The sequence below is a fragment of the Harpia harpyja genome, chromosome 9 (genome assembly GCF_026419915.1).
Source record: "Harpia harpyja isolate bHarHar1 chromosome 9, bHarHar1 primary haplotype, whole genome shotgun sequence".
In the NCBI taxonomy this organism is placed as follows: Eukaryota; Metazoa; Chordata; class Aves; order Accipitriformes; family Accipitridae; genus Harpia; species Harpia harpyja.
In genome coordinates this window covers 37670318-37687284 of record NC_068948.1, presented here as the reverse complement: position 1 = coordinate 37687284, position 16967 = coordinate 37670318, and the positions used below count along the sequence as shown (strand labels likewise).

The window sequence follows — 16967 nt, the reverse complement described above, 5'->3', positions numbered from 1 at the left end:
GAGATGCCTGAACACCTGCTTGCCCATGGGAAGTGGTGAATGAATTCCTTGTTTTGCTTTGCTTGCGTGGGTGGTTTTTGCATTACCTATTAAGCTGTCTTTATCTCAGCCCACGAGTTTTCTCACTTTTACCCTTCTGATTCTCTCCCCCATCCCACTGTGAGGGAGGTGAGTGAGCAGCTGAGTGGTGCTTAGTTGCCGGCTGGGGTTAAACCACGACATCCTTATACCCTGAAGTTTTGGAAATTTTAGGCTGAAAGGCACTCCTTTTGGAAGGGGAACCAAAACCTGACAGAGTCATTTGGGGCAACAGGTATATGCCCACTTGGTGCAAGCAATTAGCTGCTGTGTAAAGACAGTGGTATATGTTGCACGTAGGGCTTTGAAACATCTGTGTCCTAAGTGGCAAAAATCCAGGGCAGCCAAATGAGCTGGCAGCTCGATACACAACATAGGGGAGTTTGTGCCTTTGCCGTAATGCCTGAACACTGGAAACATGCCTAGCACAAGACAAGTGTATAGTGGCCCCACTGCTGTTCCCAGGAAAAATACAAGCAATGCTGAGCTCTTCCTTATCGTAAGGATTGCACAGCAGAGACCTTTCACAGATTCCAGTTCTACCCCTCCAAATTGCTGTTTTAATACAAGTAGTGCAACTGTGAAAGGAGGAATGACAGCACTTATCACCAAGTCCCAACTCACCAAAGCATCATATACATGGTCAAGGTTGAGCAACATCCTTCTGCTGGTTAAGTAAGGACTTGTGCATGGACATACTTAGGCATGTGGCTGAACTGGGCCCCTGGCCTCTATGTACACATATATTTTCAAGCAATTCCTATCAAAGTGTAAACACGTAGAGGTGCTAAAATGAAATTTAAAATGTTTGAAGAAAAATCCAACATCTTTCAGTTTTTCTCAGGGATTTTTTTCAAGTGTAAAATCCAGCTTGCTAGCTGAAATCCTGTCTTGGACTGTGATGCTGAGTGAAACTGAAGACAGGATGACACGGGAACAGCTTCTGTGAGAGAAAGACGTATTCCTGTGAGCCTACTTATCTTCTTTTCCAGTTGGATTTCCAGGTTCAATCTCTTATTGAGGTCCCTAGTAATCTTTACTCTCAAATCCTATCTTTGAAGGTAATTACAAAATATCCTATGAAACTAGCCAGTGAGACAGATGTCTCTTCCAGCTTGAGAATAAAAACATTCCTGTTATTCAGTCAAAACAGACAGGTTTAATCACTCTTTCAACTTTCTAGTAACTATCCTTAACATCCACAGCCCCCTCTACTTAGAATATCTGCCTTTCCAGAAACCACCTTACTTGAGAACTGTGCTGGAACCATAACGAAGTCATCTGTGTCACAGGATGAATTCTTACTGCTGCTTCCAGCAGAGTCCTTAGATCCATGCAGAAAGCCGGGGGAATCCTGGGTAGGAGATGCCATCGCCTTCTCCTGCAGCTGCTGCTGCATCTCTCCAAGGGACTGCTAATTCAAGAAGAAAACAAACACTGGCTTCAGCACAGCTACTTCAGCATTCTGCTCAACCCTTTAAACTGAGCTGTACAAGGCGACAAACAACATTTTGCTGATAAACCAGGGCTGATAGTTTGCCAGAAGCAGCTGTTTAGTTTACTGAAAAGGAGGAGCCTTTTATGTCCATGTCAGAACAGTGCATCTTTTATTACACAAAACATACTACCAGCGTGTCCGATGCTCCCCAGATAAGAAAAATTCACTTGAGGTATTGCATCCCTCTGCTGAGGCTTTCTAGATCAACCACGCATTTTCCACCAACTCAATTTAGTATGGCTGTGAAACAGAGAAGAGCCTTTAGAGATAGTTTTGGTTGTTCTTTTGGGTTATGGTTTTTTGTTTCATTGTTAAACATTAAACATCTAGTCTCCACTCAGGCTTTTGCAGTAAGCAACACTCAGGAAAATGTACATAAGTGTCCCTGAACTTTCAGGACAACTCTGTTTTGCTGTAGTGCTAATAAGTAGTTAAAGAAAGGCCTGAAGGAGGCTAAGCATTCAGTAGATGAACACCTCACAGCCATCGGAGGCAGGACAGACCCTAAGAAGTCCCATTTTTCTGCTTCCTTTAGCCAAATGATGAATAGCCCCACAATCCTCATGTTTTGCAGACAGATGGAAGAGGCTGGATGCTTTAAGAAAGCTTTAAGACAGCTGAACTGCCCACGGAGTAGATCACAATCTTTATCCTAATGCATTTTTAGGCTGAGAAAGACTTGAATCAGCTTTCACTTGGGCCCTATTAAGGCCTTGCTCACCCTCCAAACATTCTCCTGCTGTACCAGTGGGGACTCTTTCTCACCATACACGCAGTACATACAAGCAGAAGGAATTTTCCAGCTGTCAGAGTTGTCTCTCTTCCACCCAACTTGCTAGCTCTGCCCTGCAGACATGGCATTTTTCACATGCTGGGCCAGTACACCTCCATCAGTAAAGCTTCAAAATGCAAAGTGGGACCAGTGCAGTACACTTCTAACATGGTACTCGCTCCTGGTCTGGCAGCAAGTCTGTACCATCCCCAAGCTTCCCAAACTAGGAAAGCTCAGGGGAGAGAGTCTGCTTTTCACACCATCTACCCATTCCTGGAGTCTTATGATCAGGAGGGCCTCAGCCTACTTAGGGCCGCAGGGGGGAAGAAGCTGTCAGGGATACAGTTACACAACATTCAGAGGAGAGCAGACCTCTCCCCTCTGCCAGCCCGCATCACGAGCACCTACATCAACTTCTGATAGTGCCTCTCACCCTTTCTCACACCAGGTTCAGAAACCTTGGTCCAGGGAAACTCAAAGAACAAAGCAAAAAAAGCAGTAATACCAGGGAAGAAAAAATTCAGTTGTTCTTCCTTCCCTACCCATCACACCACCAGCATTCCTGAGTTCAAAGTCAAAAGGCAGCTTTCACCAAGAGCCTCCAAAAACAAGCTTTCAGTTCAGTGAGCTGGAGGAATGTCACTTCACCGGTCAGTTAATATTCTGCCCTCCAGAAAAGTTTTCATCATTTCAGGTAACCAGAGAGAAAAACCACCAGTTCAGATCATCTCTCACAGTACCACTGGACTGTGGCAGGTCTGGTCTGAGCAAACAGCTTTGCTGAACGTCCCTCTGTGGTGCCTGGGAATGCTGGTCAGAAAGTGGGAGGGTCACCTTACAAAGAAGGGTGGATATGCTGTCAAGCTGCAGAGACTTTGCTTGAAAAACAGAGAAGTTACTTTGCAGCCGAGTAAGCAGCGCCATACCCTGAATTAGTGACTGTTTTTTGGTTCCAAGGAGCTTCCCGTCTCTGCCAAGACAAGCTAGTGTCTTTAATACCAACTTCTTTCATAAAAGATTTTCATATAATAGGCCATGGCAAATTGAAATATTTCTTGTGGAGAGAAAGACAACCTTCAGGATCCAAACTCCGAACAGAGTGGAGAAGACACTAAACCAAACCCAGGCAGAACTAAAGCGTTCAGTGACTTGCACCAGAGACAGCAAAAACAGAGGCTTTGTTTCAAAGCAGGAAGCAGGGAGACCATTGACAAGCAGAGCATCCTCTGGGCTGTACTTACAGGAGGCGATGCCAGGTGGGAAGTAGAAGAGCTGCTGGAGGAACTACCGGAGCCTGAACTGGGATAAGAAGGCATTGGCACGGAAGCAGCTAAAACCAGCAAAAGACAAAACCAAAAGAAGTTGTCAAACTAAGATCAATCAATAATAAAAGGTCTTTTTGATCTTTTCCCATCAGGTTTATCTCATATACCGTCATGTATCTCATGTATCAGATGTGGCCAATTAAAGCAGAACAGAAGAAAAATTAGCATTCTGTTCAGTTGTATGATTCACATGCATACACTCCTCTGCGCACTATTTCAGTTACAGCTCTTGGGGTGGAAGGTCTCAGAACACCTGACCAAGGTCAGATGTCCACTCAACAGCTGACCTACACAGGTAGCAAGATGGTTTCTGCCCTAAAGAGCCTCCAAAGCACGTTTGCAAATGAAGGGAAAGATAAATAGAAAAGCGGACTGAGTTACTCATGTCAGGAGCAGAGCTTAGAAGCTAGACTATAACCTTATGGTTTCTTCTTTATCAGACCTTGTGGCTTAGCACACATACATCAAATGTTGGGAGGTCTGTGCTAAGTTAAACACATGCCTACTTAAGCCCTCTGTGCTTGCTGCACCCAAACAGTTGGGCATCCCAGACCACATGCTATAAAAAAACCCCCGCAGAATTAATCATTCCACAAGGAAACAGTTCATCGCTTCCTATACCTCAATACGTTCTCCCTCGGTCACTTCTGCAAGTTGAAGAGGTTTTGCTTATTTAATCTCTTTGTACAGAAATTGTTCCACAGCACAGGCTATTCTTGCATCCCTTCCTTTTATGTTTTTTTGTTCAATATCAGAACTTACCATTTTATTCACTTCATTGTTAAACTGGCTTTTGTAACTCTCACAGAGGCATAAAGCTCACAGTGAAAGGACTAGTTAGCATTGACCTTCAGGCAGAAAAGATGATTAAGGCATCACAGAAGAAAAGAATATTTAACTCCAATTAGGCAAGTGAGGTTCAGTAAATAACTTAGAAGAGCTCAGCTCAGCTGAGGAGGGAGACAAGTCAAAGGTAACACTGGCTCTTCAAAAGACTTTGAAGTATTTAGAGGTTCAAATTCCCCAGTCCACCTGCACAAGACCGAACAGTGCAGAAGATACAGAAGAACCCCAACATCCCCACTTCAAGGCAGCCTGAACTCAGATTTTACTATGTGACCATTTTGGTATTTGACTGACTTAAGAGAGAGATCAGAGGCAATGCTTAAGTGAGGAGAGGAACACTTTGCTTCTATTCCATTGTGCTGGCAGAGAATTAGTACCTTGTATCAGATTTCTACCTTTGCAGGATCTGTGCTAATGACTCCATACTTAATACAAGGAAGGTTAATAACACCTAGAAGAAGAATGCTTCTGTTTGAAGTAAAACTACCTCTGTCATTAATGACATTAGATACTACAAAGTCCTTACTCTATTCAACTGGCTAGAGAAATAAAAGTACATCTCTCAGCAATTAACTGTTGAAACAGTGTTCTAATGATAAAAGAATGGGAAAATATGCCTTTTAATGAAAGGCTTTAAGAAGTCTTTCCATGTAGCCTATCAAAGAAGGCTAAAGGATGACTGGACCAGTGTCTCCTAGCACAAAGAGAGCAATCACTTAGATGCTGAATTCCTCAGTCTGACAGAGACGTAACAAGATCCAACAACAGAAAAATGAAGCCAAAATGTAGACTTAAAATGTATCTTTTAACATAAGTAATCAACCACTGTAACAGTTTAACCAGGGTCATAGTGATCTCCACACTTTGCTAACGTTAACAAAACCCAAATGTTTTTCTAAAGAGGTTAAGTTAGACTGCAAAGAGAGATTGATTCGGCAGAGTCCTGGGGCTTGTGCAATAGGAAGCCGTAGCAGGATGGCTGCATGGGCCCTGTGTGCAGTGACACACGCCCACACAGATGCCGTTCCCTCTTGTGTTGGGCCATACTGGCAGAGCTCACTCTACCAGCATTTTGAGGGTTAGGTCCATAATGAAATAAATCTTTCCAAAGCTTTGTGAGAGGCTACTGTTTAGCCTCTGCATCTGTCCTACCCTTGATTTAGTGCCCTTGACGGACTGTGCTGTTAAAATGCACTGTCCTGGCTCTGGTAAAGGAACAGGGACCACGGTACCCTGACGATGGGTTTTCTGGGAGGTCAGTCAGGGGCTTGGCATGGAGAGCTACACCGTCCGCACCCCATGTACTCTTCCAGCACAGCTGGTTCCCACTCCCCACACCCAGGGAACACACACAGAGGTCTGAGAACTTGCCTGTGAAACGGAGAGCTCTGTCCTGCCTACACCACACTGCTTTTGATCTCTGCGATCTTCCCACAGAGCCTGCAGAGCAATCCCTACTACCTTCCCTATATATTTAATACCAGAAATCTGAGAGGGGGAAGAAAGTCTCCCCATTTTTATCCTGCCAACTGTTACAGAACAATTCACCCTTGTACAGACAGACCTTCCTATTATGGTAAGGCACTTCTAAGAAAAGGTAAGTGATTTCTGAACTGTATCCACACATGCCTGCTGCAAGACTTGCATTGCCATTCATTTTTCCTGGAATTAGCATTTTTGTTAGAGTCAGTTCTCTCTCAAGGTCTCCTCCACTCTATTTTGGTTCTGTGTTTATTATTGATTTAAACCTGGCTGGAATTGAGACTTTTCTATTTTTGTCTGTTTGCTTTGGACAGCTTTCCATTAATCTAGGAAGGAAGACAAGCAGGCAGACTTTGCCACTATCACCTGAAACTCGAGTTAAAACTCTATCTGCATGAAGCACACCTTTAGATACAGCCTCTATTAATCACTGTTCTGATCTGAAACCCTGTAAGCTCCCCAAATTCACACTGTAATGCTGTGAGGTCCAACTCAAAAGGTCCTGACACTAAAAACAGACTTTCATGCATGTAGAACCACAAGGTTTGGCTCTGACAAACTCTCTCTGACCACCACATCCCTGTTGGTGCATTTTTCAGCGTCAGCCACGCAGGACAGCTTGAAAGCAAGACGCTTGCTTCCATCGCCTCCACACACCCAGGCACTCCCAGTTTAAAATTAAAAAGGGTGCAAGCACTTGGCTCATCATGTTTTCAGCTGAAGTCTGAATGCAGGGAATGTTAACATGGATTGTAGGCCCCCACCCAAATCCAGAAATTGCTGGATTGTAATTGTAATGTAAATAAGTCTGTTTTCATAATTGTCCTCTCCAACTTGTTCCAGCAACAGAACAGTCATGCTGTAGGTTGCATAACCAATGCCAACTGGTTTCAGAACAGGAGAGCTGGAAGCCATAAAGGCAAGCCTGTGCTCCAGCTGTGTGGATCTTGATAGTGGATCCTACACCTGCAAAAATCACTTCTGACAGATCATCCTACCAGGGGCTCAGTTGTCCTAAAAATATCCGAGCCTCAAGTTTTATATAAAAGTTTTATTTGGAATCTGTGTTTTACACACACTGGAGAGATGCATTTTTGTGATTATCTGGATTCAATTAAAACCAGTCATCAAAAAGTTATTTAATTGCAGTCTCTGACAAGGCAATAGTTTGCATGCAAAAACTGAATGGACTTGTCCAAAGAATAAGCTGCTTTTTAAGAGTTTAAAAATTTGCACCATTAAAATCTTTTATATGCAGAAGTCGTGGTGATTTTTTTGCTAGTTTTTACCTATTCTATGTACAATAAGATTATAAAGATGGTAAAAGTCAAGTTAAGCCTGACAGATACTCCAGACACTGAACCACCCGTACACTTCTGAACCATAACCACTCATGTTTAATGCTCTCTTAACTCAGAGTAAAGGAGGCACCAGCTTACCATTCATTAAAGGCAGGAGCAAAAAAACTTCCAAAATATTCTGCATGGGTACCAATTACAATGTGTTTACTGAAAGAAGACTTGCACAAGTGTCTAATTATGCCTTCTCATGCATTATTACTGTAACAGACTGCCCCATACCATATGCTGATCAGACCTGGCTACAGACAAACATTCTGACCAGACGCAGCATTTTAAAGACTTTTTATTAATAAATTTTTACACATCTACAGTACATGCTTAGTCACAGGTACAAAACCCACAATATAAAGTAAAATATAAACAAACAAACAAAAAATAAAGGACATGTTTTAGTTAACAAAGCCCAAGGTCCTGAACCCACTCTCCAGGCTAAAGCCTGTGGCAAACAGAGCTTTGTGGTACACCCTGGATGGCAGCAGACTTAACGTCCTTGCTTCAATAAAGGAGTGAGGTAAGAGGAGTGACATGAGAACAACCAGCCCTCGAAACCACAGTGGAGAAGATGAGCTTGTCAGAAACGTCATATTTAAAGATTTTTTGACAGAAATGTTGATTTTGCTGAAGTGTCTTGAAAAACATGCAAATTTACTTAAACAAGGGGGACCCCCTGCCATAGCAACTTCGAAATTATCCGCTTAGTGAATTATCCATATTTGAGGCTTCCCCAATTTTCTGGAATTCCAAAATTACGTTACATTAAAAAATTTCTTTACAATTCCATGAGACAGTGTACTAACACATATCCACACAGAATGAACAGCTGATGGCTCTCACTTTATCTGTAAGCATTGTGTGACCAGCTCTGGACCAGCCTTGACGGGGTTCAGAAGCCCGGGTGATGTGCTCAGCTCTGCACGCTGGTGGCACCTCTCCCATTCTGCCCTTGCCACCTGAGGGCAGATTTGCTTGTAGGGTTATGGAGACCACCATGCTCGGCTCAGACTGCAAAATGTTCTCACACGGAAAGGAAGTGTCTCACCTTAAAATTGCTTTGGGACCTAAACGGATGCAGAGTTGCCTGCATCAGCAGGGCAGGTGCCTCTGAGCTGGAGGGTCCTTTAGGCAAAGTCTGCACGGTGGATCCCTAAGCTTAGCTGAGGTCTCAGTGCATCCATCACGTAACAGCTACTACTCCAAAACACAGATGCTGGTACAGATCATCCAGCAAACTCTCCTAAGAGAAACTTGCACACTCAAATGTGAATGACTTAGTCCTGCTTCCACCAAAGTCAGTGGTAGCCCAATTATCAGCTCCCAAGGAGAACAAAAACACAAGGACACACTGTTCCTGCCCCCAGCTCTCCACTGCAGGCCTGAGGACTCTAATTCAGTCTCAGCATGACCATCATGATTCAGATGCAGCTGTTATCTCTTCTCCTCTTTGATACTTCCTATACTCATGATGCTAAGCCTCACGTTGAGATGAAGTAGAACAATAAACTTTTGGACTCATCTTAGTTCTGCACACAAAGCCAGTGGAGCTAGCTGCTGAGCAACTGCAACCTTGCTAAGTCATCTACTTCAGCTAAAACTGTGCAGATGTTAAGCATGCTACGGTGTTAAGCAGCATTCCACACATCTCAGGTGAATTTTTCTTATTGAGATCACCACAACTCAGACCTTTGCTGACACACTGGCTTTTCTCTCACCTATTCAGAAATCAAAAGGACCACCATTCCCACATGCAGCCTCTCTCATCCAGGCTCTTCACTGCATTTCCCAGAGGCCTTCATCCATCACTGCCACCTGGCAGTAGCAGAGACCTCCACAGCAGACTACAAGAACCATCTTCTCCACTAGCACACTTCTATGCACAACAACTTGAAGACCTCCAGCAATGGAGAGATATTTCTCCTCTCATCTTTTCAAAACCAGTAGTGGTCTCTCCTGGCTGGAAAGGACTCCAGGCTGCGGACATATGCCCGGAGGTGAGGACCAGCAGGGCAGCAGAGAGGTCTAGAGATCGTATAGTCCTTACCTGCCTGTAGAGGTGCTCTTTTTATTGGGCCTTGACCCCACACCATTAACTTTGGTGCAGCTGGGGGCAAAGGCTGAGCTACAGTCTCCTGCTCATAATGGTGCCTCTGGTTTCTGCACAGCAAATGCGCAGAAGTTGGAAACTGAGGCCAGGTCAGGAGAACCCTCTCCTGTTTGCAGGGGGTTTTCTGTTCCCCTGGCCAATGAAGCAACAGAACTGCTGGAGGTAAGAGATGAGCTGGTGGACATGCAAGAACATCCCGAGGGAGTTGTCTGCCTACAGGGGGATCAGAGTTTGGAAGGTTTTTCCCACACAGCAGTGGTATAGCAGGTGCTGAGAGCTGAGCTGGCTTAGGAGCAGTCCTACACAGGCAGAGTCCTTTCCTGCCTGCAGAGCAGTCCTGTTTTACAGGACTTGCCCCACATCTTGCTGGTGCAGATGGAGATTTGGGCCTGGCTGGCTTGCAAGCTCCCCTAAACCAGAAGCGTCTTTTCTTGCCTGCAGGACGGTCACCTAAGTACACAGTTAAAATCTGTATCAGGAACAACTGAGAAGTCCTGCTCTGGAACCAGGAAAGCAAGAGACTGTCAGGAGTGACGTGGACATCAAACAAGGGGCATCCACCTACAGCATACATCCAAGAGGGGCTCCGTGTTCAGAAAGCATTGGACATGCTTCCTCTGAAAATTCCAGCCCTTGCACTGGGTACCCCAAATCAGTCCCTGATGAAAATTCTTGGCTCTATCATTTACTCGGGAGATTAAAGGCCCAGGAGGATCATTCCAGAAGATGACAACCATACACAATTCCACTAAACCAAGTCTCTTGGCCAGAGGACTCTTATCTTCCATACACTAGAAGCAATTCTGAATTGTTTTCCACTGAAAACAAACCTCTGAATCATAGTACATGTGGTTGGAAATTTTCAAAAGTTTTGAATCAAAAGAGGAAAGAAAGAACTTTCAATGGAAATCTGTCTTTGTTTTGGCCAGTTCTCACAAAGCACCCAAATTCAACCCTTCTAAAACAAGATTTATCAAGAATTTGGAGGTAAATGCTGAAACAAGATTTGGTAACCAGAGCTTACCATTTTGCACAGCTAACCTAGGGTACCACCTGGCAAGCAGGGACAAGAATACCAGTTTCCACCATTCACTATCATGAATCATCCTATGGATGTGGATGAAAAGCAAGATCATGCTGCATAATCCTGTTTACCTACAGGCATCCCCATGGGCCAAGCACTGGCACAAAGCAGCTGAATACATTTCAAAGCGACATTTACTTCTACTTTAGGTTTCTAAATAGCCCCCTAATCACCCCTTTGAAGATAACTCAGCAAAATTAAATACATTTCAATGGCAAAATCTGGACATGACACAGTAACAAATGCTGATCCCCTGTCTAAATAACTAAGAAAACATAAAGCAGTCTTTTCCCTTCCTTTTGAACTAGCAGCAAAGGAAGTCATGTCATGGTTCAAAAAGAATTGTAATCAAAAATGCAACACTTACATTTTTTCATAGAGGCACTTGCATCCAAGAACGGGTGATGGAAAAATTCATCTGAAAAAAAAAAAAAGAATCAAGAACAATGACTCAGTGAAAGGAAATGACTGTAAAAAGTTTACAAAGCAGTTAAAGCATAGCAAGTTACAGTATTTTACAGTGATTTTTCCACACAACCCAGTCAACCACAACTGACTGCAGTTGCATATAGTAGTGGTCAAGAATGCAGACTGGGGACTGGATGGAGGACCTACTCATAAAAAAAGGATGGGAAATTATTTGGATCCAGGGATTGCTATGTAAGTATGAAAAGAAAAGTGGCTCCTCTGCTACCAGCCACCTCTGCAAAATCAGCTGGGGGGGGGGGTGTGTGCAGAGAAGGGAAGTCAGCTGGGGCAATTACATGAATAAAGGGAGGGGGGAAAAAAAAGTCTTTGCCAAAAGTATGGCCAAAGGACATGAGGATTTGTACCTTGGGACTCCCCACCAGTACTAATGGATTTTCCTTCCCCACAGGGCTTTAAAGAACTTAGTAAGGTTTTGCTGCAAGCTACAACCCTGGGATGACAGGGAGAATACACTAAATTAACTGTTAATGCTCCCCTGTCTTGTAACAGCTCATTTGTAGGAATGGGAATCAGTCACGCTATCTGACCCTCAATAACTATGTTGAGACCTGGCATAGCCACATTTCTGTATGTGCATCAAAAGCTCCTATCAGCAAGAAGAGAGAAATCCTCAGGCGCAAAGTAGCACTAAAAGACAAAGTCCCTGGCTGATCAGGATGGTAAGTCACCCTAATTGTAGTGACCCAGGGGAGCTGTATTTATCACACTGTGCTGCCACTCATTCCACAGAAGAGGAACGATGGACAAACGGACCTCCACTGAGTGATCTTCCGTCACGCACAGACCCAAACACATCATGCACTGAGGGTAGAAATGCATTTTCTAAAAGGTCACCACAGAACGACAGCCCAGAACTCCCTTCCTTTCACATCCAACACAACTGCTGCGTTCTCCACTCATTACAGGAGGATATGGTACAGATCCAGGCCAAGAAATGCTTCTGTCCTGGCTTGCTGGAGACCCTCTACTTGTTTGCCTGTCCTCACAAGTAGGTACCCCTCCCGACTCCTTTGTCTCTGATCCACTGCAGCTCTATGCCAGAGTCCTCTTCTATCACAATCAGCAACTCAGCCTTTCAGGAGCATTAGTCATGGATCAACACTGATTATTTGGCTAACTGCAGGCAGTTCAACTTGTTTTCCCAGCATAGATTTCCTGTTGCAACACCCAAGGTTTACAAACTTCTGCTTTCTGTAAACAGCAACTCTTTGGCCAGTGAGCTTTCCAGAAAGTAGCAACTAGGGTTTTTTTGTCTGTCTGCTTTTTAAACATAAACAATCTCTCTCTCCCCAGCCTCTCCTTGCCACTGCCAGGCCAGGGCCCTGCAGCCAGAGTGCACTGGTCTGGAGTTTAGCACAACAGCAGTGATGGAAGTCTCCGGCAGAGAAAGTTGGAATCTCACAGATTAGATCTGCTGTGGATAGAGAACATCCCTATCCTGCCAGGAGCTGCTCAGCTTCTGGAGTTTCCTGCTTTTGCTTCAGCCTGCTCCTCTAGAGGGTACCATCCCTCACCTGAGCTGATTCAACTCAGGGGGTAGAAATGATGATTTCTTTCACTTTTACCCCCCCTCCCCCCTCCAAACCACTTATTAGTTGTGCTTGCAAAGCAAAATTGAAACAACCCTGCTTGTAATCATCAGCAGGAAACTTGCAACTTGAAACCCTCCTGGCTTTCCTCTAGATAATCCTGAGATTCCTCTGCACTCAGAGACACACCACCACGACCAACTTCCTTGGTGAGAGACAGTATTCGCATCCTGATTTTTACCCGAGACAGGTCTAGACTATCTTGGCCCAAGGGGAAGGGAGAGGTGGGGAGAAGAATAAAAGACCATAGAGTTGCCTTTAGATGACCTTGTCCTTTCAGGGGGTCTAGGAAAGGTTCTACCTCTGCCTGCTTTCCTCTATGGCATGGCTCACTAGAGGTTCTTCAGACCTTTTGGCTCAGCTAGACGCATCTGGAAGAGGCTGCCAAAGCCAGAACTGCCTGGCACATAATGATTGTTCTCAGTCTAGAAGGAATTAAGAGATCAAAAAAAAAAAAAAAAAGAAGAGGAAATCTTCATGCCAGCCCAGTCAGGAGACTGAGACACAGGTCTATAGGGAGAGCCAAGAGACTGCCATCTTGAGCCCTGATGAGAACCAAGGCATCCTTCCACAGAAACCTGGAGGAGGAGGGAAGGGTCTGCAAGCAGCTACAGTCTGGCTCATATTATCACTGCAGACCCTGAGAAACACGGGCTATTGACTGAATTGTTCATTAAATGGGTGCAGCTTGCAGCTTTGGGAAGGAACTATGACAGAGAAAGAAGAACATGGATGCAAAAGATCCATGTTTCACCTGGTAGCATACTTAACACAATAGAAGTTCAAAGAGATTATAAAAGCAGAAGCCAGGAGAGGGAATGCAAGTAAGAAACTGTACTGGGTTTGCATGGCAAGGTTTTGGCAGCAGGGGAGCTACCGGGGTGGCTTCTGTGAGAAGCTGCTAGAAGCTTCCCCCATGTCCGATAGAGCCAATCCCAGCCAGCTCCAAGACAGACCCACCGCTGGCCAAGGCCAAACCCATCAGTTACGGTGGTAGCGCCTCTAGGAGAACATATTTAAGAGGAAAAAGAACCTACACAACAGCAACTGTAGCTGAAGAGAAGAGGGAAAATATGTAAGAGAAACAGCCCTGCAGACCCCCAGGTCAGTGAAGAAGGAGGGGGAGGAGGTGCTCCAGGCACCGGAGCAGATTCCCCTGCAGCCCGTGGGGAAGACCATGGTGAGGCAGGCTGTCCCCCTGCAGCCCAGGGAGGTCCATGGTGGAGTAGATATCCACTGCAGCCCGGGGAGGACCCCAGGCCAGAGCAGGGGGATGCCCGAAGGAGGCTGTGACCCCGTGGGAAGCCTGTGCTGGAGCAGGCTCCTGGCAGGACCTGTGGCCCCATGGAGAGAGGAGCCCACACCGGAACAGGTTTTCTGGCAGGACTTGTGACCCCGTGGGGGACCCACGCTGAAGCAGTCTGTGCCTGAAGGACTGCAGCCCGTGGAAGGGACCCACACTGGAGCAGTTCGTGAAGAACTGCAACCCATAGGAAGGACTTATGTTGGAGAAGTTCATGGAGAACTGTCTCCCATGGGAGGGACCCCATGCTGGAGCAGGGGAAGAGCATGAGGAGTCCTCCCCCCGAGGAGGAAGGAGCAGCAGAGACAACGTGTGATGAACTGACCACAACCCCCATTCCACATCCCCCTGTGCCACTGGTGGGGAGGAGGTAGAGAAAATGGGGAGTAAAGTTAAGCCTGGAAAGAAGGGAGAGATGAGGGAAAGGTGTTCTTAAGATTTGGTTTTATTTCTCATTATCCTATTCTGGTTTGATTGGTCATAAATTAAATTAATTTTTTCCCCCAAGTCAAGTCTGGTTTGCCTGTGACAGTAATTGGCAAGTGACCTCTCCCTATCCTTATTTCAACCCACGAGCTTTTTGTTGTATTTTTTTTTCTCTCCTCTGTCCAGCTGAGGAGGAGAGTGATAGAGTAGCTTTGGTGGGCACCTGGAGTCCAGCCAGGGTCAACCCACCACAGAAACATTTGCTGAAGGTGTGCCAAATCTCTGGGTTTACAAAACTGTACTGGAATCAGCACTGACCTTTCCAGCACATATACTAAAAAACACAGGATCATGCAGTCTTCCAGGCACAGGTGAAATCCAGGTGTCTGGATGCTTCTCCTAGCACCAGCCAGAAGTACAGGGGTTTGTGAAGTTCCATAGCACAAAAGAAGACACAGACAGGCAGCAGAACTAAAACTGGAAGGAGGTCTTACCAAAGTCCATGCGGTCCTTATGATTACGCTGCAAAAGGCCCAGCAGCAGCTGCCTCAGGTGGCTTGACGTTTCCCTGGGGATGCTAGGATTGAAAACAAAAGCAAAATAAGAGAGAATTGCAGTCTCCTTAAACTGCTTTTACATATTCAGGAAGGCAACCTGCAAATGCAAACTCACTTTGTGCCTGCTGGGCTAGGAACATAAGAGGAGCTCACTGGAGAGAGGCTGAACAGAAACATCTCTATTTGCATCTCTGTTTGGCTGTTGCTCCCCATTGTCATTGTTAAGGCTACAGCTAATCTAGCTTTAGTGGCCTCTCCTGTGAGCACCTGCAGATCCTTCCCTTCCACAGCAGTGCCAACATCATCCACCTGGTTCTCAGCTAAGTCCACTCAACATGCAATATTTTGCACATAAATAAAATCTCTTCCGCTTGCTCTAAAGGGAATAAGGAGGTCATTAAAATGAAGCAGTTACCAAGGAGAAGCTTCCAATTAAGACATTGGTGGTGAAACATATCACCAATTATTACCATTTTATTAAGGTATTTCTTTTTCAATGCAGCTTATGTAAGACTGGCAAGTAACCTTTATCTATTTGCTTCCTTGATATACAGCATTTAGTAATCAAAGGCCACTAAGATGTGAGCAACTGCCACCCGAGCAAGCTAAAATTAGTGCCGCTATTACCCCACTTTCAGTATAGCTAGGAAGAAAATACTCTTTTCAATGACCACTGCAGCACAAAAGAGCTAGTAAATCATTGTGCTCTCCCTCACCCCACAAGCAGATGGGGGATGGGCCAGGGCAGCTCTTCACAACCCCAGTAGATTGCAAGAAGCAGGGAATAAATGAACAGATTAAGGCAGGGAAAGCAGAGTTCAGCTCTTGCATAAGTGGATTCAGCTCTGCTGACTTTCCTCCATAACCAGAAGCACTGTTAGGAGCTGTAGCAGCCGGGCCCTGCCTCCAGCCAGAGCAGAGCTCTCCAAATTAAGCGTAGGTGGCTCCAACTCCTTTCAGTATTGACTCTGTTTATCATGGCTGTGCCCAGCACGGCCCCACGGTCTGCCAGGCTTTCCCCTCGCCCCATGCAGGGTCAGCTGAGGTAATGGCATGTGTGCTCAGCACAGTAATTTTAACTGCACGGAGCCCAAGCCTGCTCAGTAGCACAGCACGTGGCTCGCTGCTTGGGCAGGGCTCCACTTTGCTGGGCTGGCATCACTCACTGCCCTGAAGCCAAGCCTGACTGATGCTGGGAGAAACAACCCTTCATTTCCACCAACTCTACACCTGCCACAGACAGGGTTAAAAAAAAAAGAAGCTAGGACAAAAATACTGGGGGGGGTGAAAAGAGGTGCTACCTAGCACTAACAGACTCCTGTTCAGTGAAACTGGAGATGTGAGGCAAGGTACATATTTATAGGTTTCAGTACTACCCAGTTATTTTTCTGTGAAGCCCTAGGCCTCACTGGTGCAGGAATTTGAGCCCAGCAATTCCTAGAACAGAGAATGACAGCAAGCAGCCCTCATCCTTGTTTGTAGTGGAGGAGTTGCTTTTCCATCCCTGACACTAGAATGGTTTCCATGCACCTTCCCAGGTCGACAAAGGAGAAGGCAACCAGGACTCTAGAAGGGATGCAGTTAAACTGAGACTCAGTTTGAGCCAAGAAAAAACACCCTCTCATCAAAAAACGTGTGCCTTAGAAGCACATTGCGTAACGGAATAACCCTAGATACCACAGCTAGCAGAGCCTCCTGAAAAATACATTAGTGCTGGAGACCTGCAGTCCTCCAGCGTTATCGTCATAATTTATTTATCCATGACACATAAAGCTCTTATCCAAAATGAGTCCATTTCCCAGCAATGACTTTAGCTTTAGTATGGTTTTATAGCCAAGAAACAGGCAGGTCAAGTAGTAGACCTCAGATGTCACAACGCAGACTGAAGATTGTGCAGATTAACAGCCTGTTTGCCTCCTCTTATCTCTCACGTCTAAAACATCAAGCTTTGCTACGCTACGGTATTATTTTCCAAGGCCATCTCTTTAAACATAAGCAATGAAACTGCCTCCTTCCCCCCATGATCTAGAATGTACTTTGCCATGCAGATCAGCAC

The 16967-nt window shown here is 45.3% G+C and overlaps 1 protein-coding gene across 9 annotated transcripts in view; it reads right to left on the bottom strand.

Annotated features, from left to right (window-relative positions):
• The window catches only part of ULK1 (unc-51 like autophagy activating kinase 1), an 84062-nt gene that overhangs the window by 27228 nt on the left and 39867 nt on the right, over positions 1–16967 (bottom strand). For 8 of the 9 annotated variants that reach the window (XM_052798103.1, XM_052798108.1, XM_052798104.1 and 5 more), the window contains 4 exons: positions 14849–14931; positions 10915–10965; positions 3590–3678; positions 1327–1492 (listed from right to left, as the gene is read on the bottom strand). In XM_052798103.1, coding sequence (XP_052654063.1) covers positions 1327–1492; positions 3590–3678; positions 10915–10965; positions 14849–14931 — 389 coding nt within the window. The remainder of the gene's footprint in view (positions 1–1326; positions 1493–3589; positions 3679–10914; positions 10966–14848; positions 14932–16967) is intronic. The other variant, XM_052798102.1, reaches the window with a different exon arrangement.